Consider the following 26,967-nt stretch of genomic DNA (forward strand, 5'->3'; position numbering starts at 1 on the left):
CTCTCTGTGCTTGTTCAGTGGGTTCTGTCGGTACTCAAGTTCTCCTCTTGGCAGACTGAGGAGAACCGCCGGGCTGCAGTCGTCGGTACTCTGCAGAGCTCAGTGAAAGCCTCATCATGAGACCTGGTATACTGCTGGTGCATTCATGCAGCTGTACTGTCCACAGGTGGAGGAGGGATAAGATAAGTACTGTGCACACAATGCTACGGGTTAAAAAGTGGCTTATGACCTGCCATGGCATCATGACTCTAGCTGCCATTATCTTCATTGTTTACTCTTTTATCATGAACTGTGGTGCAATAATTGAAAAAGAGTATATTCACTCCGCGGGGTCAAGAGGCAATATTACTTTCAAACACTTCCTGCAATAGTAATAATTTACATAAACCTCTATGCCTAAACATCTCTAAGAGTACAGGACTGATCCCGAGACAGTAGATTTCATCTCTCTAAAAAAAGCCTCATAAGCTGAATCTTTGTTGAGACGCTTGCTGTCTGCCGGCTGAAAGTGGATCATAAGAGTACATAAGGGTACAAAAATAAAGTGTTATTGTGTTCGTGACTGGTGAAAACTATGTTTTCTTTGTTTCTTTCTTTTAATGCCACTCCTTTATACAAATATCACATGACATATTGTGCAAATATTACCAGTGGCCTTTAGACTGCTTTCATTTTCAATTTAAAATGAGTTCCACAGATTTTAGCTGCACCGTAACGTTTGAAAACGTGTGCAAAGCTGACAGTTGTAATTTACTCAAGGACGGGAACGACTCAATTTAACTGATGTCTTTAAATTCAAGTCTAAATGAGGTCTTTTTACAGACTCTGCAGATGTTAATTATGGCCTCCATTCTTTGTCTCTCTTGTCTGCAGCATAAGCAACTGGAGTAAATTGATCTTGTTTTGTTCCATCCTGACAAAAAAAGTCCCCGAAGCCTAAATCAAAGGTAATGACTGGTTACTCCACTATTTAAAGGCTCCCAGTAAAGTGGTGCAAGGTCACAGTCAAGTCATTCTGGTCATACACAAAAAACCGACGCAGAAACAGCTTATGAATACATCAGTCTCATTTAAATAATTCATTCCAATCGGTGATAGAAAACATTGTACCCATCCCCCTAAAAGTTAAGATCAACCTCTGCAGCTGTTGGGCATCCGCCTCCCCAGACAGCAACAAGGAGGAGTTCACGGTGTGGTCACAGGAGTGAATTCATAGGCGGAGAGATTAACTGCGCTCATCTTCCACTGGATAACACCATGAGCGGAGGATGGAGGAGGATGAAAAAGAGGAGGTGGTGGGGGGAGGAGGGAGTGGAGGAGAAGTTGGAGAAAGACAGCTTAAGACATTTAGGGTGACGGGGATTGGACAAAAGGAAGATGCGGTCTCATTGTAAGAGACTCTAGTGTGTATTTGGGCCTAAACTGCCTCCTCCACTAAATGAAAACAATTGGGATCATCATCATATCGTCCTGGAAAGCGTCCGACTGCCCACTATCTTTCACTTAATGCACAAGAGACTTATTATGCGCTTGCCATAAACTGAACACCACAACACAGTATGACAGAGCTACGAGTCCTATCAGACTCATTACACAGCTGGGGTGTACGGCTGCATAAAACTAGCATTCATCAGGCAGATACTGTGCATCAGACTCCACAGAACCTGAGGACAGGCTGCTGCGAGGGGGAACACGTGCAGCGTCTCCTCGGGAAGATGAATATGGCCGCTGTGGAGAGAGAGAGAGAGAGAGTCTCCTCCATTGATCTGGCTGGCGGTGGCTGAATGTTTGGGGCCACGCGAGGCACAGAAGCCAAATCAGCATGTCACAGTCTCAATTAAACGTGTCTCCTCTCAGACGCCCCGCAGAGACACCTTCCAGTGAGCAGAAGTGAGACAGAAGCACTCAAAGACTGAGGCAGCAGCTTCTCAAAGAGGACAGAGGAGCGGCAGACGCAGCCCTTTTATTCCTCCCACCTGGAAATAACTTCATTAACTTCATCCGTGTTATTTTTCTTCATCTCTGTCGGTCTGCATGTCGGCCTCTGGTTGTCTGCCGGCTCTTCCCTTGTGTCTCTGTGCACTTTATCCACAGTCACTTCTACAACAGAGATGTTCAAAATCTGAGAAATGCACCTTGGTAACTGTGTGTAAAAAAAATAATTGGTTCCTTTAAATTCATTCGGGCAAAATCGGTGGCCGTCATCGCCGAGAGCTTTTTGTGTTCAGGTGCCCTTTCTCTTCATGTAGTGTGTGACAGGTGGAACAAATTTCCATAGGTCAACAGGTTAATGATCTGTCGGATTAGGCTATACATCAGCCCACGTTGTAAATCGTGAGATTATCATTTGTAAATGTGTTTTACCTAAGAGGACATTTAAAAGCAGCTTGCTGAGCCTTCTTATTTAACAGGTGTGTCTATACCTGTGTGGGTGGAAGGCAATGGGGCAGGAGTTATAATTAGAAGACAGTTTCCTCTGAATGTCTCTCCCTCTGCTAATAGCTGCTCTTCTGAAACAGAGAGCTGAAATACACACAGCGCCCCCTCACACTGGAGATAAAGCAAACTCTCCTTTTACTGTCATACCAGATCATGCCACGCCTACTAGAGTAGAGCAGGTAAGGGGACTGTAGTCAGTTCCTGCTTCTCAATGTCTATTTTCGGCTGCTACGGGTCAATTGTAATCGCATATATGAAGCTAAACATAGCACAGAGTGTCAGAGCTTCCAAAAAAAAAGTCAAATAACTCGCGGAGCCATCACAGAAGGTGAAGACGCAAAGTCCTTCCTTACAACTTTCAAAGGCCCTCAAAGGCCCGGCCGTCGTGTCGGCTCGTTCACATTTGATGAAGTTTTTTCGCACTTCAACCTGAAGTGGCTCAGCGCAGCCGGGTCCTCCGGGAACTCGAGCAAGTCCTGCACAGACGGGCTGACTAACAACACCAGCTGCTGACGTGTGAATGTGTTCGTATGAACCGGCACGTCCTTGCACGATGAGACAGAGAGTCAAGAGGAAGAACAATAACAGCAGCAGGTTAATGGGCAGCAGTAAATATACTACCGGTCTTGCAAGTTAGTGCTGAAACAGTGAGTCGATTATTCAAATAGTCTTGGATGTATCGAGCAACAATGGCAAACATTTAGCGGTTTCAGCGTCTCGAATGTGAGAATGTGTTACTTTTCTCTGTTATTTATTGTAAATTGAATATCTTTGGCCAGAAAATACAAACGGTGTGTAGATGTAACTGTGATGGGCACTTTCAGTAGGTTTCGACATTTAATAGACTCAAATATATATCAAAAAGAGAACAGATCTCTTAAAAGCTAATGAAATTCATCAAATGAAGTGAGCTACAGCCCCACCTACTACCAGTACACAGAAGCTCTACAGAAAAAGATTTAAGCTTTAACTTTGAATTTACTGTACATCAGCAGCTAAAGACCGCATGTTTGCAGAGTTTGTTCATCTTTCTGACTTCCAAGAGAGGCCTACACAACGTAGGTTAGTTTGCTGACACACAACATTCATACCTTCACGAAAACATCTTCCAGAATAAATCGAATCCTATTCTGCGTGAGTGTTATCTTCTCTCTCAGCTTCTGCTTAGTAGACAGACCGGGGAACCTGTTTGGCCTCAGAACATCACCAGGATGAACTTGGGTATGTGCGTTTTTATGTACGCGTGTGAGAAAGAGAGAAAATATGTGCGCCCGAATATTAAACGGATTAACACCAACACATAATTGGTGAACGCACCAGTAAAAACAGTAATATGACAGAATCGTTTGTGTTTGCACCTTTGAAGTCAGCAAAAATAAATAGAACGCATCCTCTGCTTCCAACTAGAAGTGCGAGTTTAGTCCTAATGTACTCAAGTCACACGTGTAAATACTTCTTCTCCTGATAATTCAGCATTGCACGCCTAGTTTAGCCAGCCCCAAGGCTTTCTGGGTGATTAGCATGGCATTTCCATTCGCGAGCCTTCGGGCACTGCAATCTGGAAGAGAATGATTTGGACAGTTTAGATGCACCAAATGTTTGGAAAAGATTTCTCTGCATCAAGGCCCAGAAACATATATTTTTTTAAATATCTTTAAACACATTTAATCAAACATGTATTTTTCAGATTTAGTTGTGCTGGGTGTAAACAGGCTACCCCTGCTATCTGCCATCTCAGCCAAAACGCTTCAACTGCACCAAAGGTGCAAGAACGCGGTTTCAAGTGAACGAGTTCTGTCACTGTACGAGAAGCGCTTCGTTAAATCGGCACCGACAGACGCATTAAACAGCCTGAAGGCGGTGTTGAAAGTTGACGCTGTGGTGGTCAGTGTTTGATGAAGGTGGGCTTTGTGGAGACCAAGATCAGTGCAGAAGAGCTCTGCGGCAATTATAACCGTCCTTGGACTCCGACACGCGCTCACTGAAGGACAAAGCTTCCAGCGCTCTCTGTGCTTTCATGAAAAATACATGCAGGATCAAAAGGGCGGGTATCGAGTGTCAGTGTTGAGTGCGTGCGCAGTCACAGCGATATACTGCTAAATATAATATCAGTGTGAGCGAGGTCATGCACGTTGGTGTGACTACATGTGTTAATGTGAAAATGAAAGCTACAGCTGTGTCCACTGAAGCTTTGCTGTATTTCTCAGCTCTGCTGGAAGTACAATAATCACATGTTCCATCTCATATCAATGAATATATTCACAGTAAGAATGGCACCAAGTGACATTGCTGTTGGGGTTAAAGATGTATGACGATCAACGAACAAACAACGGCAGCTCAGTCAGTATGCATTTTTTTTAGAGATATAGCACAAGACGTTCTCTTTCCCTACCAGTGCCAAGGATTCATTTATTGTCAACTCATGCATAATTCAATCGCTGCTCACCTCATCAAAAAGCCCAGACTCAAATAAATCGGACCGTATGCTGAGACGCCGAGAGCCGTCAGGGAACTTTTCTTTTTTTTTCTCCCAACAAAATAAAACTTTTGCTCCCCAAGTCTTTTGAAGCGGTTTTAAATACATTTCTTGAACCTCAATTTATCTACAGGAGTTCTGAAGGAGAGGACCCACAGTGCACAGACAAAGTGCCCGCAAGCACACACCCAAAGAGGATTTCTAAAAGACAAACGAACTTGAGTGGAGCTGGAGGAGAGAGGCAAGTAAAGGGCCAGCAACAGTTAAAGATGTGTTGCTCTCTAAAGGAGCAGCTGACCAACTCTGAATTCTAAGTAGAGGAAAGTTCTGCTTTTTTCTTTTTCTTGAGGCGCTAAAAGACCAGTTGTGTTGTCTCAGAGGGCCAGATGGGCTTGTGCTCTGTGACTAAACTCTGGGCACGCACGCACGCACGCACACACAGGCACACACGCACGCACGCACACACACACGCACACACACACGCACACCCCCCCAGGGCTCTCAAGCTAATCAGCATTCAAAGTAAACGCTCTCTCCTCTCTTCCTACACTCCGTTTCTCATTTCCCTACACTGCTGATGATTCCAGAGGGAGGACGGGAGTCGCTGCTGTTTATCCACTTATTCCTCCTGGGGGGGGGGCTCAGCCAGCAGGAGACAGACAGAGGGAGGGAGTGATGCTGGGCAGAGAGATGCAGGGTTCGATCTGCACGCCGTTAGCAAACATTGAGGCAGAGAGAAACCAAACGCCGCCCCACCCCCCACCCCCCCAGACATTATACAGCTTACAGTTTCACTTTTACTCCCCAGCAAACTAAGGTAACCTTGATACGCCCGCTCGCAAAGTTTAAACCCCTTAATCCTGTTAACCGCGCATTGTACAAAAATATATTTCAGCTTCACAAACTCACACCTGTATTTTACGTCACTGAGGAATTAGCAAGAAATTAAACCAGTTCAGATCGCAGTTCACTTTCACTTCTGCAACGACAAGGAAGAATGTTGAGCCTCATAGTGAACATAGATAGGCTAGTAAATGAATCAACAGTGGGGTGTGTGTGCGTGTGCGTGTAAAGTAAAATGACATGTCAGCACCAGTTTACAGCTTGTTTTCAGTCCGTTTTACAGAACAGGAGGCGGAAAGCACCATATGCAGCACAAAGAAGCCTCTTAAGAACACCTGTGCTGCTGCACTTAGCAACCAGGATATATTGTGAGCGGACGAGGCTGAGGAGAAAGGGCAGCCTACGGACATATTGTCTCAGCACCTCGCTTTGTTCCAGAGCTCAGAAAAAAAAGAAACTGCACTCTGAGTGCACTTCACTGTGGTGTTTGATGCTGGTGAAGTACAGAGAGAGGGAGAGGGAGAAAAGACAGTAAATTGATGAGCTGCATGTGAGAACAAGAACTGATTTTGATTGGACACTTGACTTTATTCATTATTGTTGACAAATCAAAAGTGATAACTATCTCAGAAATGAATAAATGTCCTGATTATTCTAAATGGCCAGATGTGAGAGCTTTAAACATTTCTGAGAGTAATCCTTGGATTCTGAGAAAAGTCAGATTTCAAAGAATAAAGTCAAAATCCTAAATCAGAAATCTGCGATCGGCTCAGATGAACTTTTCAGATGTGGCACTAATCCTCTTCTGTTCGGCTTGACAGATTGTATTTCAGGCCTTTTTTTTTGCGACTATCCTGACTGGTATTTTACTATGATTTTACCAATTTGTTTTTGAAAATTGAAGTAGAGACGATTCACAAAACCCCGTGAAAGGTACAAAATCCTGTATTTGGTCGGCTCCCACTATTCTATCATGGATAAGCAGACCTCTGCTCAACCCAAAGGCAGCACAGAACTAATTTGTTTGTGAGAGAAATTTAGAATAATTGATGTCGCTGTGTTAGGATTGACACCGCTGGCATTAGAAAATGAACTTCCTGATTGTTCTCTGGCGAATGACTACAGAACAGCTCGGGTAGCTTTCTCCACCCGCCAACCCCCGCTATCTCTTGTCATTTAAAATTAAAACGTATCTGCTTTTGTCTACGTCGAGTTGATATTTAAGCCATTCTTTCAGTAGGTTCTTTTAACAAAGAGAAGTCTGATAGAAATACAAATTTCACACTGCCAAACCTAGTTTAAAAACAATGACAAACCAAACAAAAGAGGAACAGATATGATATATTTTTTTAGGCATCTGGCAACAGTGTTTTTTCCAGTGGGTGTGTGAGTGACAGCAGAGCACAATTTACAGTGGCGCCGCTATGGAAGCAGTCACCACACTTCAACAATTATAAATCTAAAACTGTCATAAGACCAATTTGAAGTTGTTGTTGTTTTTTTGCTGTGGTAAAAACTGAGGGAATTATTCTTCAATGTGTATAAAAATGAATAGTAGCCTGTCATTTATTCTGGAGGGAGGAAAAACAGGCTACCATCAAATATTAAACGTATGCATACACTCTCATGAATAGTGCATTTTCATTCTTCCTGGCAATCTATATGCACACTAAGAGATTATGGAGAACTTTTCAACAAGTCCTCCAAATAAAAACAAAATACATCCTCAGACTCATATAAGTGGTTTATGATATGGCCAGTTTGTCCGCGCCTGAAATCTATTCATCACGGTTGAGAAGTAGATCTGCTTTATGTGACAACGTGAAGGTTAAAGTCCCAGTGAAAGGGGAGTTAGTGCGTCTTCAGCTTCTGTACTGTGACACATTTCACAGTGCAACAGGTTAGTTCAGCAGTGTACAGTAATAAGAGGGCCGTAAATCAAATCGTTCACATTTGATTGGACCGCTAAAAAGTGGGCGGACTTAAGAGTTTCGTGCAGTACAGAGCTACAGAGGATCTCCCTCGTCACTAAAAGTTGCAGATTGATTGATGAATGAACATCATGATACTATTGGTTGAAATTAGTTGGTACTAGCAAGAAATAAATTAACTTTTTAAGTAGGTGATCTAAAAGAGTTTAAATTTGCATTTTTCATCCCCCAGTTGATCCCCAGTTGATTATAGAGAATTGCCCACTCTGATGTTCTTATGAGAGTGCTTTGAATAACAAATGAAGGCCTATTCTTCGATAGCAATGTTGTTATCTATGAATGATGAATGATCCTTTGTTTCATTACCACATTATCCACCCCGACCTTATCCCTCTGCGGACTTTGTTGCTCTGTAGCAATGTCACACTTCTTCCTGTTTTGCTCCCAATGGACAAGACTCCCTCGATATTACTTCTCCCTCTACTCTACTCTCCTTTCCTTTCCTCTCCTCTACTCTACTCTACTCATTTGGAAAATGTGCAGTTAATCAATAAAATGTGTAACATGAGATTAGTCTGCAAGTCCGTTTGCGGGGCTAAGATCAAGATCCCCCCTTTTACTATTATACAATTTCTCTGTAGGATAAATACTACACTTCATGGGATGACCACCAGCCCATAATACTCAGCTGTGTCCCGCAGCATTTTAACTCTTCACATACCTGCTTGTCCTTGTCCTTGTTTTTCCCACTGCCCGACACCCGCGATGAGGTGACATCACGGGGGATGACAGAGATTTGGTGCAGTGGCATGTTCATCCCAGCAGAGCAAACCAGGGACGTTCACACTTCCTGTCCTGCTGCCAGAGCAAAGGGCATGATGGTCTGAATTGCGACACCGTGCCCGCGCTGCCCTGCAGAGGACACACAGACGACAGACGGAGATTAGCTACGAGGTAATTGAAAACACATTCAAATAACATACAATACTGCATCACTGCAGCTGGAGGAAGTCCACAATAAGAAACAGGAAATGAAAGTGGCACCGCTTCATCACTTACATTTAAACAGAACATTTTCTGCTGTATTCGTGTGTAGAAATAGTGAAACATCATTTTTTATAGCCGTTAAGTGTTCTATTTGAATCTAAATTTCTATCACTAAAGATGTTTTAAAATAAATAACCGACATTTTGGGGTCCATATTCTTCAATTTAGAAAGTCTGTGCTGGAAAAGAAACGGATAAGGACAGTTTAAAATGTGCTTAACAAGACAGAAATGGATGATTTTGTATTATTTTGTATTTTTTTTACTTTGTCTTTAAATCATGAACCCTACAAAAGCAGGCCCATGAACTGTTCCTGTTGTTGACCTACAGCAGACTGTAAGAACTGTAGCGCTTCTCTCAAACCACCAAAGGAACAGTCGTCTCTTGTGATTTCCCACAGAATGTCTCAGAACAGCACAAGCACAGGGTGTAAGAGCCAAAGTGTGCATCAAATCACAACAGAGGTGAATCTGCAAGATGAATTCACTTTTCTACTAAAGACCGCCATGTTTCCACAAAAGAGAGAAGAAACGGTCCATGTGGTTCAGTCATGTGGTGAGTCATGAAAGCAGCAGCAGCAGCAGTATGGGGCTGCCCTGGGGAGTTACACAAGAGCTTTTACATAAGGGCTGTTTTAACTTCAGTTAATGCGGCCATCTGTACTGCCACTAAGCAATTAAGCCTTAGCTCCTTCTCACCACTATTCCTTGTGTACGTGTCCGTGTTTGCACGCAGGCCCGTTTGCCAAGCAGATCCTCAAGCTCCGCAGTATGAAAAATGACAGGATTAAGAAACCGAAAAGCAAGCAGGCAGATGGGAGGTCAATGAAATGGCAGTAATCAGAAACCAGGGTCGATGGCGGGGGAGGAGGTTGTAGGCTCTGCACTGAGAATGCCACACAGGTCCACTAAGAAGCTTCAGACCAGCACAGCCAGAGCTGCCACATCAGTTCATGAGAAGTATTTATCAAGAGGGAGAGGCGATTATGCTCACATGATCTCATAAACACACGCAGTCAGTGGTCATACGAGCTTCTTGTGCAACAGCTGGGCAGTCTCAGCTCGCTGCCAACCCAAACCTCAACCTCCATTTTGCATTTTTAAAAGCCAGTTATGATGCTATTGTAGCTGCATGTGTTGGCAACTGAAAATCATTAACAACTACGATAACCGTCTTGCGTAAAGTTGCAGTTTACATCCATCCATGCCTGTCCAGAGTCCTATATTTAAGTTATCACTACATGGACATGTAATATGATGACGGTGAACAATTCCCAGGGAGAAACACGCTGCCTTAGAGACCATCTTTAACAGAGGAGTACTGTGGAACGATGGAAAGCTTCGTCACATTGTGCAACAACCATCACCTGAAGCTCCACATCAGTAAACCCAATGAGCCTCTGGTGGAATAACAGAGGAACAGAAGCCGCCCTGTCCTGGTTGTCATCCAGGGAGAGGAAGTGAAGTGGGCGGACCCATACAATTACCTCAGGGCAGAGACCACAGAAGCGGGGGGCCAGGGGGCACATGGAGTCTTATATAGAATCCATATTACAGTTCAATGAATAAAAGCTTGAATTGTATCCGTGTTTGTTTTCCTCAAAGCTTGTACTTTAAACAATATTGGTCACAGTCACCCACTCCCACTGACTGCTGTGGTGTAATTTGACATGTATGGCACTGTCCGTAGTACTGAAACGGAGCAGAGGAGACAGACAGATCATGTCAGTTAGTTTGATTTCTTAGTTTGCTTTTCATTGTTGGAGGGAGGGAGAGTTAGAGAGAGAGAGGTTCAAGTCACAAACTGCTAATTCTATCCAAAAATGTAAAAAATATTTCGAGCTCCGACTGTGCTACGTTCTTGTGTGAATGCTCTGATTCATTAACGTGTGCTTTGCTTGTGAAACAGTAGCCTTATGTGGTTGTTGTTATTTATCCTTTCTGAGGCTATTGCACGGTTAAATCAATGAGTGTCCACTCGCTTCTGCAGATCTTCTCTCAGTCTGTGTAGTAGCTACTGCTGAAGTGTGCGGGGGCGGTGGCATCGAGGCTTGAGGGCGAGTCGTCCAAACAAACTGTTACGGAAGGCCAGCTATAGGCGATAAGGTTGGAAGCGTGACAGTCCGGAGGCAGTGGCGGTGAGCAGGACGAGGGACAAAATCAAAACCATCTCGCACAACGAACTGTGGCAGAATGGCAGCTGGTTGCAGAGAGAAGCATGGGTAACGGCAAAAGATCCGGGATCGACTGTCAACATCCAATAGTAATCATTTAACTCTCTTTTGTCTGCAAGCCTCGATTCCTTCCTTCCAAAGCCATCAGTCTTGATTATCATAAATGTAAAGTGGGTTTTGGCCATTGTGTGACCTTACTGCGAGTTGGTGAGCCATGGCTCCAGAATACAGGTCACTTCGATGGGTAGAGAGCACACAGAGTGACATGGTGTGCTGCTAATGAGTTACAGTAAATGAGCGTGGGTCAGGGCTTGAGGGCATCCTCGCATCATTAAAAGCTCCGTCTCTATTTCAGTCACAAATGTTTGGTATTAATTACAAAGCTGGCATTTATTGTGTCATTTCCCCCGAGCCGTGAAGTAAACAAGAGGGACGAGGAAAATAAATCAAGATGGTCTGCGTGCACTACATTCTCAGAGCTGTGGTTCACTCAAATATTTTTGCGGCAGTCCGGTGAAAACAACATCCATCACTGCGGCCACGACACAGACTGCACCGGAGAGGTCGTTAATGCACATCGAAAGAATAACAACTGCAGTAAAAGCCTCAACTCTGCTCTTAATTGGCACCGTGTTTCAAGCCGACGGCCTGTGTTGAAGTGAGGGCACGCACTAATGGGGCTAATATACTAATATATATATATATATATATATATATATAGGATTAATAAAGCTAAACTAAAACAGTCAATCAAGCTGTCAGAAGGTCCCTTGGATGTGATATATGTGTGTGTGTGTGTGTTAATGCGTGTCTTCCAGGCTGGCTGTCGGTCAAAGAGTTCACTGCAACAATATTAATAGCTTCAAATCCAACAGCACTCCGACCAATCACAGTTCTCCGGTGGTTCCAATTTGACGCTGACCAGGGGTCAGTGTGAGCCGTTCAGGGGACGACAGCTTCGGATAAACTGATGCACCTCTGACAGGTTACAGGCAACTGTCAAACTAGTGAGGGAACTTTTCAGTGAAATTGTACTGTGGTGAAATTATCATATGTTAATTGTTTGACAAAATCCTGTAAGTAATGATTCGGAGCCTACCAGACCTCTGTAGCCCACTCTACTTGAGGCTAACTGCTCGAGGCTCCATTAGCTCCCGTTGCTCTTAAGTCACACAGCTAGGCTCTTCTCCTCTCTGCTCCTGCATCAGGTAAATCACAGCGCCGTCTCCTGTTCCACTCAGCTGATCTCTGCTGTTATTCAGTAAGCCAAGGAGAACCCTCTGTGTCCCTGCTGTCGGATCAGACCTGCGATATGGCTGAGAGCCCGTTCTCCGGTTCTGATGCGCAGCCATGCAGAAAAACTCTGCTGTGTAACAATCAATCCTAACAAGACACCACTACAGCTAGAGTCTGTGTTTAAAGGAGTGTCTTCCCCCGAGGGCCGGGTGGTTATCAAAGATACAGCACAATTCAGATGGATTCAGTTAAACAGCTGTTGCAACTATATTTGGATTAATATTACGTCGTCATATCTTATGTATATACATTTTAGGTTCTCTATAATGTGGTGAAATTTTAACATTTAGGTGGAAGCTTTGAATAAACCCAGTGGGTTTTCTGCCTCGTCCTGCACTGTGATATTATCTATCTCAGTTATACTTGTGTATTTCTTTTTTAAATTGTGCAAAACTAAACTCGATTTTAAGCGAGCCTCGTTACAAAAGGAGAGAGTTAGTCGTCCCTCTGAATCTGTGACGATACGATACAGTTTCAGAGAGAACAATTTGCAAACTGTGAAAAAAATAGATTTGATTTGACTGTCGTATCACTGCAGCAACACAGTGTTCCTCATTACCACAATTCCACAGACGTGTAGTCAGTGTTCATTTGGCAGGTGCAGTTTGGTGGTTTGATTGCTGTTTCCTTGAGGGATGTGTCACTGTGTCTCTGAATCCTTTTAAGAGAGGAAGGACTTTTTAAATAAAAAATACTACAAATATGCCCGACCAGTGCCAATGCTGAGAATCAGGGGAGAGAAAGGGGGGGGGGGGGGGGGGGCATTCATTTCATCACGACACAGATCCTATAGCTGTGTTGGCAGCAGTGATTGGACTCAATGCCCTGCAAGAACACAACACACACACACAGATTAACAGAGCGTCAGTACAACCTGATGGACTCCTCTGATAACGCCTGCTGCAGTTCACTTCCTCACACACACACACGCACACACACACACACACACACGCGCACACACACACTTAACTGTCAAACTTAAACAGGGAGATAATTTAACCGTCACAGACATTGTATAAACCCATAAATAATACGCAGAGAAATACAAACACACAGGCCTGTGCTGCACTGAGCTTGAAGCCTGGTGATTACTTGAAGACTTTTTCACAACACACTGGGAATAAATGATCATAACTCTATTTCTTTAAGCTCATTGTCAGTTCAAATGTAGCTGTGTCATTTATCAACACCGGTGCGGTCTGAATATACATCCTGTGACTTCTGCTCTGCCTCCGAAATGTTTCCATAGCTATTGTCCCTGTATGCAGGATTAATCAAAAGCATCGGATATATAAATTCACAATGCCTCCGTTAGCGGTCACATTTGACTATATGCTCATGAGTCCCAGTTGAGATGGGATTAATTGTGCGGTTGGTGAATTGAGCTCTGAACAGACGTCTGGATATACATGCTGGTTTGTCAGGGAAAACGCAGGAGCTGATGATTTTTAGACAAGCCAACATCTCTGGGATTCTACCACCATTTATCAAAATGACCTTCACTTTTTACACTCTCTCAGCTGCCAAGGAAGGCCAGAGCCGAAAGGGACAAAGAGACCCAAGGAATGACACAGAAGCAAGTGTGTGCACTACGCACAGAGGACACCCAGAGAAACTTCCCCTTCTGTAAATCCCAAAAAAAAGGAAGGAGGAGCCGTTCATTTACAGTAAACGTTTCATTTTCAGTACCGCTACCAGAGTAGACACGTTGACTCTGCCCTGGATTTACAGAAGTGGGCCATTTAAAGTTAAGTTAATGACTTAATTTAGTCACAATTCTTTCAATGAATCCTTGTTGAATTCCCCAGATTAGAGTAGTGACGAGAGGAGACTGATCGCTGAATTCCAGACGCAACAAGAAATCATATAGAACTGCCTTCAACGGGCCCCAAACCAACTGTTTCCCAACACGCTCTAAAATTTGATCATTTGATCCCTTTCGGTTTCAGGATGACACAGGAAATAAGTTGTATACACGCAGCATCACACAGGTATATAACTTCACTCAGACACTCCTCCAGCTTCATCCCCCAAATTAAGTGATGCATTTTTTGGAATCATGTTTTAGAAATGTTGAAAGCTGAACCTAAATAGATTTGATAAGATATGTTAAAGGATTCGGATTAAAATGTTAGACAAACGTCCTTTTCTGGTGACGGGGAAATATTATTCTTTCTCCAATAACCTCACAAGATGACCTTACAAAAAGGAGAAAAACAAATGTAATACTATAAAATGAAAAAATAAGTGTGTGCGCGATGGGAAGATGAGGGAAAGAATGTGTAGACAGAATGCAAGCAGGATAAGTAATTCTGCTGGAGGGGCAGAATGAAATATCTGGAGAGCTAAAGCAGGCGAGAAAAGTGCAAGAGCAGCAAAAATCCAGAATGTGGAGACAGGAACTGAAATTGTTAGACGCTTACATTGTAGATATCCACAAAAGACACACACTGAGTATGCAGCTATTGAAATCTTTTGTAGAGTTCATACTGTGAAGGGGAAGTAGAACATAGCAGATCTTTTCAAGATAAAGAGATAAAGATATATATATATATATATATATATATATATATATATATATATATATATATATATATATATATATATATATATATACACACTATGGTCTTGCAATCATTTTAGGACATGCTTCCTGAAATTTCACATACTTTTGTTTCTGCTTGTGCAGACAGACTGCTTCAGTCCAAAAAGGGGGTGTCCACTCATATGAAATAGCAGAAAACATTGTGTTGTTCTAAAACACAATTTTGTCATCAATGAGGAATTCAAATCTGTAATAAATAATGTGATATGAAAGACAGGGAAAGGACACACACTAACACTGAGATATTCTGAAAGCATTATGTTTATAGATGCTATCCATACTGCATGTTTAGTATTGCAACCGCCAAGTGTTTAAAAGCGGGATGAAGCCAGCAACAAAGATGATGTGCTTACAGGCGATCACAAGACTTATCACAGCAATCAATTCCCTGATAGACCTGCTATGAAACGATCAAGTCTGATCCACGACTCCAGGGAGGCTTACACTTGAAAAATGTCACAACTTAGTTCACCCACAACTATAAACGCTAAATTCAGTAAAATGTAATATTGAAGCTGGTGGAAGAGAATAAGTCTTAATCTTAAAAGGTCAGTTCACCCTTATTACATAATATCATGAAAGACTTATTTTCTCACTTATCTACTGACTTTTGATGGGGACTTTTTATTTCTTCATTAGAAAGCAGTTTCATGGTATTAAGGCCTCAGGGTTTAAGAGCCGACCGTGTAATAGCAGGAAGTGCTTCAAGCCTGGTTGAGGAAATTGTTGCACGGTATTCCCCCTCTCTCTCTCTCTTCCTTCATTTCCAGTCAACTCTATTCTTCTCTACCTCATAAAAAGGAAAGGAAAAATGCCCTCAAAGCACTTTTTTTTTAAGTCAATAAACACTGTTCACAACCAGGTCTGTGGATGATCCTGAATAAGTGGGACATTGATTCTGTGTTGTTCAATGAATTGAGAACCACACAAAACTACATTAATTTTGTCTATGGAATTTCAGACAACAGTCAAATAATTGCTCAGGGGCCAGAGAAACAAATTCAAAATGCTTGTTTCATGCAAACAAGAAGATATCACAAAATCCTCTCATTTGAGAAGCTGAAACAGGAGAATGTTCCGCATTTATGTTTGAAAAACAATTAAATCATTATCAAAATTGCCAATTTATATAATGTTGACTGACTTAATTAATCAAATCATTGTTTTAGCTGTATACTTCTAAAAACATCGGGGAACCTCTGCAAATAAAAGCAGAACTTCCTGCATGCTGGCTACATGCCACTATTGGGAAAGTGTAAAATATGTGTTTTTTGCGAGACATTTTTGGTGCCTCTGGAGATCGTACATCAAAGTCGGGGGTGATGAGACAAGGGTGCACAAACAGAGAGTGGGTAATTCATCACACAGCCTTTAAGACATCAACACATGACTTGATTCAAATCCTCACAGCAACCATATCCAATGGTACAAAAATGAATGAATGTCAGGTTGGTTTGACAAAGCGCCCAAGCATCCTCCACATGCACCTCTCATCTCTTGGTAATGGGGATACTCACACCAACTCTACCATTGTGCACAGATTACACGTTTGACTCCCACAAAAGCTGAATGTAGAGTTTGATGAGATTTAAGTCATGAATAGACAACAAGCAGCACATTTCCCTGTTATAATGCAAACGGCACCAGCAGAACCAACCGATGGGGAACAACAGAAAAGTCATTCGTTAAAAAAAAACTAATTTCATATTCATAATGAATGACAGCAGGAACTGTTCCGTTGGGATCTCCTTGTTGTTTTGCAGAAATCCACATCGTAAGCAGTTGATATGTTCTGTTTACAAGCACTCCAGTGAATTACACACATAAATGGTGGATTGATAATGTTCCAAAGGGAAAAAAGAGGTTGCATGACAATCCGTGATTAAAATACAATGACATGTTCACTATTGTCTTTGTCTGCCAAGCGGCTCCTGCTGCTCAGGCCAAATCCACAGTGGTTTTCTCCAGTTAGCCCAAACAATACACTGCTGTCGATACGCCCTGTGTTCAGAGGCAAATTTCAACTTTCATGAAATGCCTGTAGGACGAGTCGCAACTGCATAATATCAGTGGGACAGACAGCCACTCGTCTCTGAAAGTCGACGCTCACGGAGCGCTCGGTTTAGAGAAAATAATGACATTGAACATTACGGTTAAATTAACTTGATCAGAAGAAGAACTTCACTGTTGCACATGTTGACTTGAAAAGTCAGATTCTAGTGTGATTGGATGCACTAAAGAAGTTTTGATCATTACCAAAACTCAAAACGATGATGTGGATTCTTATTTGCTCAAAAAGAGTTGTGACAGCCAATGTGGACATGGCCTTTGTCATGTCACTAATACACGAATGGACTCAAAGACATTTTAAATCAGTGTGTATCAATTAAGTGGCAGCTTTGACAAAAAATGATTTCCAGAAGCATGTTTGCTGAAATGGATTACAAATCAAAAACACGTGTTTTTACACCAACAAATGTAATGAAAATAGACAGCTGACCGGCTCAATAGTTGACAGAGATGTAAATCAGCATGCGTTAGTTTAAAAAGAGAACTGGAGCTTGAAGCTTTACTCTTATGAATCAAATTTTACGAAAAGCAGTAAGGTTCAACATAGGAATTATATTATAATAATAATAATAATAAGGCTACATCTTTTTTTCGATTGATTGATTCCTTATTGTCACACAGCCTTCAAAAACGACATCAAATATTGTTTGATGTCCTGCCATGCATGCTAAACACTCTGCATTGCAGTCCGAATAGACGCAAGTAGATACAGTACAACTTCAAACGCACAAACCTTCGTATTTGCACCAGTGTGTGTTGTGTCTGGCTACAGTGACGCACAGTATTGTACTGCTGCGGCTCCTTCTCCACACCCTCTTCTTGCTTCGTTGCCACGAGCAGACAGAAACCTTTGGGAGACTGTGAAAGCCCTAATGACATCATCAACCAAAGCCCGCTATACCTGCAGCAGTGCCATCCCACGGTCCATTCAGCCGAGCCAGCGCTTCTGCTCGGCTGATGTAATAGCAGCTGTCGAGCCCCTCCCTCCCTCTTCATCCCTTACATTATCATTTCATTGCACCCGTGCAGCACACACACACACACACACACACACATATATACAACCGCATACAAGTTGTAAGTCTGGGTGAGGGAGGCTACTTAACATCTGTAAGAAATGTCAATATAAACCCTGTTGTTCGATAACCAATGTATTTTAACTACCGCCATTAGCATTATCCCAGCGAGGTTTAGTTCACACGGGTGTATGACATCATCTCCAGGAGGAAGTCATTACATCGGATCAATACTCTTTATTCCCTACGGACGAAGACCAGCCACAGTGGGGCACAGCAGCAGGGCAGGCCAGGATTGAGTTAGTGCACGGGAGGCAAAGAGCAATGACACAGTATGATACCTTTATTATGTTATGAGATTACAGCCCAGCCAGAGGCTGATACTGCCAGACTAGCAAGGGACGCGTTCATACGATTATAGTCCAGGATCAGATAACAACGGCAGTCTGGGACAGCTGCACAGAGTCTGCGAGGCACTGGAAACCTTGCGATGGCCATATGGTGCCAATATCGTGAACAGACTTTTAATTAGTTCAGCCGAGGATCAATTCAAAAAGTAAAACTTGCTAAACTGGAAGTGTAGTAAGATAATAACTGACACTGTGGCAACTTCCTTACAGTCACAGGAGTCCAGGAAATCCACAGTCTTAATAACGCCCGCACATACTCCTGTAAAAGGAAACAGGATACGTATGAGGACAGAATTGTCGTCCTGTCCCTTTGCAGGATGCAATCAATACTTTTCTTACAGATTAAACACCACGGGGCGAGGAGACCGGGGTAAGCAACTGATGTAGAGATGCAGTGCGAGTCAGAGAACGGCCTCTGCAGGTGCCATTTTGAAACAGGTTGACATGAATTGATGTCAAAATATATTGGGACGAAAGAACAGTGCTGGTGATTAGACTAGGGTGCAAACCACAAGTGACTTGGTTAACTTGACCATTATCCCTTCCTCCAGAGTTAATGTACATTACAGGAAATACAAAAAAAAGGAAGTGTGTGTGTGTGTGTGTGTGAGATTGGCTCATATTAATAATTGGTTAAAGTTACTACAAGGTACTTTAAACTAGTTATTAATAAGTGTGAATGTATTACTGATGCCTTTATCTACCCTACATAATAAAACAAGACCATCGGCTAGAACACTAGCTATTCCTCTATAGTGATGGTGGACATTCCTAATGTCGGTCATCGGGTCATATTCCCGTGAAAACAGACCAATCGATGTCATCAGCCCAGATCCGTCTTTGCTGCAGCCTTCGGCCTGCAGTTGGAGCTCTGGTGGGGGTGGAGAGGTCTGCGCCCCCGGCAGCAGCTACTCCTCCAGCCCAGGCCCCCAGGTAGAGCGCCGGGCTTTGAAGCAAATGTTATATCGTAGCCAAACGATGAAATTAGAATTTCCAGGTCCATCTCATGGTGCCATGGGTCCTAAAAATACTTTTTCCGATAGACTTACATTGTGAAATAGACGTCTGTTACTCTGAGGATCATTTGTTGTTCGGCAAATCAACCCTGAAAAGCCCTTCTTTAAATAATTAGTTCCTAGAAAGTAGTAAAATGCATGAACCAAATCTATAGTTATTTTCCTCCCCCCCCCCCCCCCCCCCCCCCCCGTTTATGTGAATGAGCCCGAGAACGAGGCTGGACCGAGGGCTGAGAGGCGGGGTTTAAGGAAACGCTAGTGCGCTTGCTCCATGGGCCCCATAATGCTGAAGATGGCTGCCAGATCCAGGTGTTCTATACTACAAATTCAAACTTCTTTTGCTTCATGCGCAACTCAGCAACTTTCTCACGAATGAGCGAGGCGCCGCCACCGACACGGTATCTAGTTCTCTTTATACAGCCATGCTCTGGCCAGGAGCACAGCAGAGCCGCTCCCCGCTAGAAGCCAACACCACGCTGCTGGAGGAGAGGGAGGCACGGAAGAACCAGGACCAGGACCAGGACCAGGACCAGGACCAGGACCAGGACCCTGCTGCAGTTCAATAAGGTTTTCTAAGGTGACTCTGTTGTTTCGAAACACGAAAGCGTTTGTCCACCTGGATCACAAACATGAACATGAAATGAAAGTTCCTATTAGCTTCAAGTTCATATTTCAAGAAAAATGCTAATAAAATCACGAGTCAAAGCCTCTCAAAGTTGGTAGATTTATGGTTGTTCTTCGTCTTTTATGATAGTAAATTCAATATCTTTGGGTTTTGGACTATTGGTTAGACAAAACAACATTTGAATACATCAACTTGGGCTCTGGGAAACTTATAGACCAAACAATTACTCGAGAAAATGACAAACAGTTCAATTGATGTTGTAAATAATCATGAGCTGCATTACCATTATTTTTAACAAAACACAAACCAGTTGGTTAGGCTTGAAAAACACATCAGCTGCTGGAACAAACTGATTAGCCAAAACTAAGATGAAGATTGGGTGCACCAGAGCTAACAAAAAAGCCTTTTTCTGAAACTCTTCTGCAAGCCGAAAGGTTTTTGGCTGTTGAATTGAATTTGATTGAAACCTCAACAGAATGGGACAATGGCGGCTGTCAAACATCCTCTGTTCCACAGTGTAAAATACTGTGGGAGGCACATTTCATCATCACAACCAATTGTGTCAAGCAACGACGGCAGTTAATTGGCAGAAAGCTACAGTTGGAGCCTTCGGATACTTTTGATTGCGTTCTTCCCGCCCTCCAATTACTTTCCTCCGAACCCATCTCTGAAGACAGAAAGCGTGAGTTCATTTGCCAGCACAATGGCACAGTCCATTAAGACTATACAGGCTCCTTCGCACGCAGTTTTAGCAAGTCTCAGTCGCCCTCTTCCTCCCATTTGGAATCATAATCGTGACTTTACGTTCTCGTTTCTCCCTGCAGTCGGTCCTGACAGGACGACTGACGGCTTCACAGTCTGTTCACAGCTCGGGGTTTGGAATCGCTGAGATTTCTCACAACAGCAGAAAGCTCGTTGATACCTGCAAAAGCCTTCCCTGTCAGAGGGCACGAAGTCAGCCGGTCATGAAGGAAGACTATGCCAGGAAGAGGAAAGCAGAGGGATCGGGAGAGTGTCTGAAGAGGATGGAGTCATATGAAAGGATTTCATACTGAAAATACCTTGAAAAAAGATAATTGAATATATAGCACTTTAAAGCCACTCGATAAAGTACTTATTACAGTCTTCTATGAACAAAAACAAATAACATTTGATATCATTGCTATAATTCAACTAAAAATATAAATGACCTGTGTACTAAACAGGACAACTTTGACAAAATGAGATCAGCTCATGAATAAAAAGGCTGACTTCACTTTTCTGCTACTGTAGATGAAGAGTTCCCGATTAATTTGGCTCAAAGTCAAGAGATTTCCTTTGTTCAACTCCACGTATGAAACCAAGATTAAAGCTCCAACCGCTTGCCTACAGAAAAGGCCAAACGTCCGTCGCTACTGTTCAAACACTGGACTGTGTCAGAAACGAAAAGAGAGTTTGTGCGAAAGAGAAGCCAATCGACATGCTGTAATCCCATGTGAGGGGGCAGGATCGGTTACACCGAGAGAATACGCATTGTGGTTTCTGCAAGTTCCTGCATGCACACTCCACAGATACCAACGGGGACAATGAGGCTTCTTATCGCAACAAGCCCTCAGTATTTCACCACACTGTCAAAGACACAACCGAAGGCTTACAGTGATGGAAGGCACGCACAGAAACAGCTGCTTCTCCCTCTAACCCTGACAGCATGCTGAACGCCACACTGAAGCCTGCATCATGATAAAAGGTGGTATGATAAGAAGAAGTCTTTGACGTGACGCCTAGACTTGTTACCTTGGAATGAAGATGAGTGAAAGGTTCGCTCTCCCACGGAAATAAAATGAAATGCCACGGTAGGAACGCACAAAATGGTAGCGAGGAGAGAACGCTTTAGAGTACACAAGAGTGCTTTGCTTTGAAAAAAACATTTTATCAAGCTGCAACTGCAACACACACACACACACAGACTACACTGCAGCCAATGAGAAGACAGAGTATAATGTAAGAGCCACTGTAATAATTTACTGATGGCAGAAAAGGGTACAAATGTTACTATTTAACAGGCAAAGCAACATTTTATAGTTTCAACTGTGTGGAAATGTTGTGTTGTGGATGTCAAGCTGATTATAGAACACTATAAACACACATATATATATATATATATATATATATATCCCAGCTGCAGTCGCCTGTGGAAGCAGTGCAGCCATGGGCTCTACTTGGCTTTATTATGGTTCATAATAAGAGGGCATCCGGCCGGACAGTGCACCTCTAACATGAAGTTTACAGTGAATGTGAATATACATTAGCAAATGCTCCGTGGGGCAAAGGAATATGCTGTGGGCCATCATGCAAATTCCACAATTAACATCCAAAATCAACACATGGTAAACTCAGAAGGGAGAGACCCACCGATGTATCGCACTGTGACCTCGGATTTAAATGCATGACAATGTAGGTTTACAGCATCCAAGACCGCAACGATGTGAAGAAATGCCAACAACAAATCCGATACACCAATGCTCAATCACCTCGGAGTGCCATACATTGCATTGTCATTTGGTGTCATCTTATTCCACCGCAAACAGCGCGTTGCAGAGGCTTGGGGGAAAACAAAGGCTTGCTCGGAGACGGTCAACATTAACGTTACGTCTTCTCTTGAGTCACAAACACACGTTGAATGGACAAACCCCGGACAATAAACCCATTGCAAGCAGCAGGAATTTAAGCAGAAGCAAACGCGTTGCATGGTTTTTGCGGCAGAGCAGACATGAAACTGAATTGTCATACCTGAAATCACAAAGGCTACGATGACCGTCGCCCAGGACACTTTCTCGGCTTCTACAGCGGGCAATAAACAGAAACGCAAATTCTCACACAGTCACATCCCAGCACAGTCCAGACGCACGTCCGTCCGACCGACCGTCCGACCGTCAGCCGGATTTAATAAAGCGAGAGGCGCAGCGGAGACAGAGGAGTGTGGACGGACGCAGAGCTGCATTTGGACCAAATGTTCCTCCGTGTTCCAATTAACAGAAACAAAAAGACACTCACCGCTGTGTTTGGCACCGAATGACGACGTTTCGTTTATTTCATTGCCCCCGCTGAGCAGCTGTGTGTAGTGGTGCGTCACCGACTTCCGCGTTAAGGTGGAGTGAGAAAAAAAACGCAAAGTGAAAGAAGGAATTTTAAGAAGAGGCTGCGCACGCGGGCGCAATGAGGGGTGGAAAGAAATGTAGCAGCAATATAATGGGGATGATGATAATGATGGTAAATAAAATGTTGGTATTTAAAACTCCATTGGTCAATGTTTTTATATCAGACTATGGGCCCAGGCCAGAAATTCCATTTGTCGGTACCATCTAAGGAAACCAATCCTAGTTATGATTTTTGAATTGGTGTATATATATATATATATAGATCATATTTTGATGTGATAACCATTGCAGACTGGCAGCTTATTGGTAGTTATCATCTCTGGAATGTACCCACCCTCCGCATAATGAAAGCGAAAAGGCAAACTCGGTTTCCACATGGGGCTAGAATGAACTACAAACTACAAATACATGTCTGAAATGCTTTATTTATACCATCCGAATAATCCTTTCTGTCATTCCTGAAGGCAGAATTTGTTTTATGGCAGAAAGGGGCGAACAATAGGGCCTATCAAAATGTTGCTGATTATAGTGATTTTCAGTCCATTTTAATTTATAATATTGTCATACAAGTTCCCTGGGTAGTGCTACTGAACCGCAACCCTTCCCCGTCAAGGACTTCACAGCAAACGGTAGGAGGAATGCTGGAATGTTCTTGCCGCCAGAAACGGCACAGACCATGTCCTGGCCAAAGGAGCTGACAAGTCGCGTGACCCTTTGTGATGGATCTGTGCACTCCTTTTCTCCTGTCAGCATTGTTTTCAGGAGCTTGGTCACAGATTCAGGGATGCTGCCATCACTGTGCTCCACATCTGGTGGCCATATTTGAGTGACATCATCTTGCTTCTTGATGTCGTCTCTCATCTTCAATGCTGCTTTGGTTGTGACATCTCCAGTGTTGGCAAAGGTCACATTGTGTAACTCCACCTTCAAGGCATTATGTCACTTTGGCAAGCTCACTCATCGAAAGGCTGTCTGGATAAAGAAGAACTTTTCCTTTGCTGTCCGGAAATATGTGCAGTGCTCCCGCAAACTCAGCTTCAAGCTCACGACGAAAGTGTTTCTTCGTTGAATCTTTGACTTGACTGATACCACAGGAGTTCATGCATGTCACCAGTTTGGAAGTTAGATCTCTCAAGGGTAACACTTCGGGGTTGGGGAAGAGTTCATTTCTAATGTACCTGAAGAGGTCACTGTATAGTGCTTCTCTGCTGCCTCATACTGTCGAGCTTGAATGTCTTCGCCTTGTTCCTCACCTTCTATGTTACCGCTGGTGGAATGATCCTTTGTGTACGAAAGGTAGCAAGACTTGTGGTAATGGCCCTCTGCAGCAACAAGGTCTCTGCTCACAACCGCAAGCATCCTATTATCTAGTTTCCTGACTGCTGCTGCCCTGATTCTGTCCTCAGCACGTAACTCGGCGCATTGCGTGAGGGGCTCCCTGGTGTTTTGACCTCTCAGATGCTTGCTCGCTTTTTCGCAGAAGATACTGTTCATCATATACCCTTGACGTGCTGGGCGCCTCTCTAGATGACCTCCTGGGAGTGTCTTTTGCGGTTTTGCCCCTGGGATCTTCTCTGGCAACGATAGAGTCAAGAAGTTTCTTCATGGTGAAAATGCTGCGGCACTTGCGATGGCACTGTACTGGTGGGATTTCTCCCTCGGGTCAGTCTTTGGCCATGTTCAGGATAGGGGCATGCTTTCGTATCTCAGCAGCTCTCAGCAGAGTTCTCCAAGACTCAATGTTTTGTGGTGACACCAATGTTGCGTCTGCCTCCTCATCGGAACAGTGGATTGCACAGTCCATGCGTGCACGCTTCCGTGGCAACCTGACACGTTCTTCTTCACCAGTGGACTCCATTGTCATTCAGACCCAGTCACTGCAATATACAACAAGAAAGTCGTATACACGTATGAAATTATAAAATACATTTAGATACTTTCCAGTGTGCACAACCTGAAACATTCCTGGGGGGGCGAAAGATTATATCAAGTTTGAGCCACATTGTAATTTTCATATATTCAGCCGCAATTTACATTTCGGGGGTAGGGGAAGGAAAACGTCTCCAACTTTGTTGAAACCAGCTGGATGGTCCTCCTTTGTGCTTCCCTGCAAACCAGGTACATATGGGTAGCTGATCCATTCGGACTGTGGCACTCATATGGGACACACAACATTCCGTAAATAATGATAATAATAAATCCGCAAAATTTCACAAAATCTAGCGTGCAAATCAGCCGTAATTTGAATACCAAACTAAAGCATGTGCCTCAAGATGGGAAATATGCTTGTTGTAAGTGTGCAGATAACAATTCTGGATATCCTGAGCTCTTATTGAATGATATTACCTTCATGGGATGTGTCAATAGTCCATTGTGTGATTTTCCCCCAAAACGTCAATATCTCAGAATGGTAAAATGGTAAAAATGCAAAATGCATACACTAAGCTGCTCTTCTGGAACGGTTATCACATATTGCAATAATCATACAGTCCCTACCAATAACTTCGTAGCCCTAAAGTTTGGTTTCCTCAGATGGTACCGATATATGCCTGGGCCCATGGACTATATCAATTACCCTGACTATGTGAAGTGTAGCCTTGAGGTGTTGCTCACCCACAGCAAACGCCAACTCTCCAGTTTCACCAAATTCTAATGAAATTGTATTTAATGCTACTATTTGACCTCAACAACCACATCTACAGCAGGCAGCTGTATAAAAAAAACCCCTCAAATAAACTAATGTCAATTATAGGATGGTGCACTCTGCCAATTAGCATTAGCCGGTAAAACAAAACAAATGGTGCAGTATTTAGCAGATAAAGAGGCAGATGTGTTCATCAGGACATCCTAGACATCGAAATGTAACTTAACCTAAAAGAAAGAAAGAGATATAAGAGAGATATAGTGAATTACATTTATCAGGTGGATACGAAAACCCACTCCAAATGCATGCTAATGTTGCTCTACGTCAGCTTGAGGTGTGTATTGGCAGGCTGCTGCTTCCACGGCCCAGAAGTGTGGACAGTTAGCTTAGCTTAGCACAAAGACCATGTGACCAAAAACAGCTAGCCTGGCTCTGCCCAAAGGTAACAGAGTATACAGACTAGAACCTCTAAAGCACGAATTATTCTCACACTATTACTTGTTTAATTCATTCAAAAAGCAAAGTGTGACAAACACAGGAGCAGTATGTACAGTTAGGACTATTTCATGGCTTTGAGTAGTTGCAACCAATGGAGACTCCAGGAAGTTACTCATCCTTGCTGAGAAGTAGGCCGGCACATAACCCCGAAGTGTAATTTTTACAAGTTAGTTTTTGGATAGATTAAAGAAAAGAGCATAGATTAATTAATCGTGATTAATTAGCTCTAGATGTGCTGCTAGATTGTATTACCATTAGTTATAGAGCTAGGCTTGCTTTTTACTCCTGTTTCCAGTCTTTAGGGTTATTCTCTACCAGGAAGTGAATAAATGAATTTCCCCAAAATCATGTGACGCTTACTCATCACTTTAGAAATGTCTTGATGTTGAAATGACATAACAGATTTGTTATTAGCCTATAGAGAACAACTCCAGCTCCAATCCAGTCAACTTGTATTACTATATTCTGGTTAAATGGTCATTATTTCAGATAATGAATGGTCTGCAGTGTACTGTAGTAAATCACAGCATGTACTACTCCAAAAGAGCTCCCCACTCACAGTACAGTATGTCGGGAGAGGCTCACTTATTAAACCAGGGAATGTATCCTCTGTTGACTCAAAGCCTCGGCTCTGTCGCTGTGAAACCTGACATTGTGTTTGAGCTTATTACTGATGCACAGTCCGCCACTCCGTCCTTGGGATGGGACAACGGAGCCTCTGTGCTCTGTCTGGACAAAGTGG

The 26,967-nt window shown here is 43.1% G+C and overlaps 1 protein-coding gene across 2 annotated transcripts in view; it reads right to left on the reverse strand.

Moving 5' to 3' along the window:
• The window catches only part of marchf8 (membrane-associated ring finger (C3HC4) 8), a 59,068-nt gene extending 36,002 nt beyond the window's left edge, over positions 1-23,066 (reverse strand). The window contains exons 1-2 of one of the 2 annotated variants that reach the window (XM_079280739.1): positions 22,980-23,066; positions 8,411-8,601 (exon numbers count right to left, since the gene is read on the reverse strand). In XM_079280739.1, coding sequence (XP_079136865.1) covers positions 8,411-8,506 — 96 coding nt within the window. In that variant the 5' untranslated portion in view covers positions 8,507-8,601; positions 22,980-23,066. Of the gene's footprint in view, positions 1-8,410; positions 8,602-22,715; positions 22,815-22,979 lie in introns of those variants that run through there. The other variant, XM_079280740.1, reaches the window with a different exon arrangement.
• Between the last annotated feature and the right edge of the window lie 3,901 nt (positions 23,067-26,967).

This window comes from Melanostigma gelatinosum, assembly GCF_949748355.1.
Source record: "Melanostigma gelatinosum genome assembly, chromosome: 12".
NCBI classification, from domain to species: Eukaryota; Metazoa; Chordata; class Actinopteri; order Perciformes; family Zoarcidae; genus Melanostigma; species Melanostigma gelatinosum.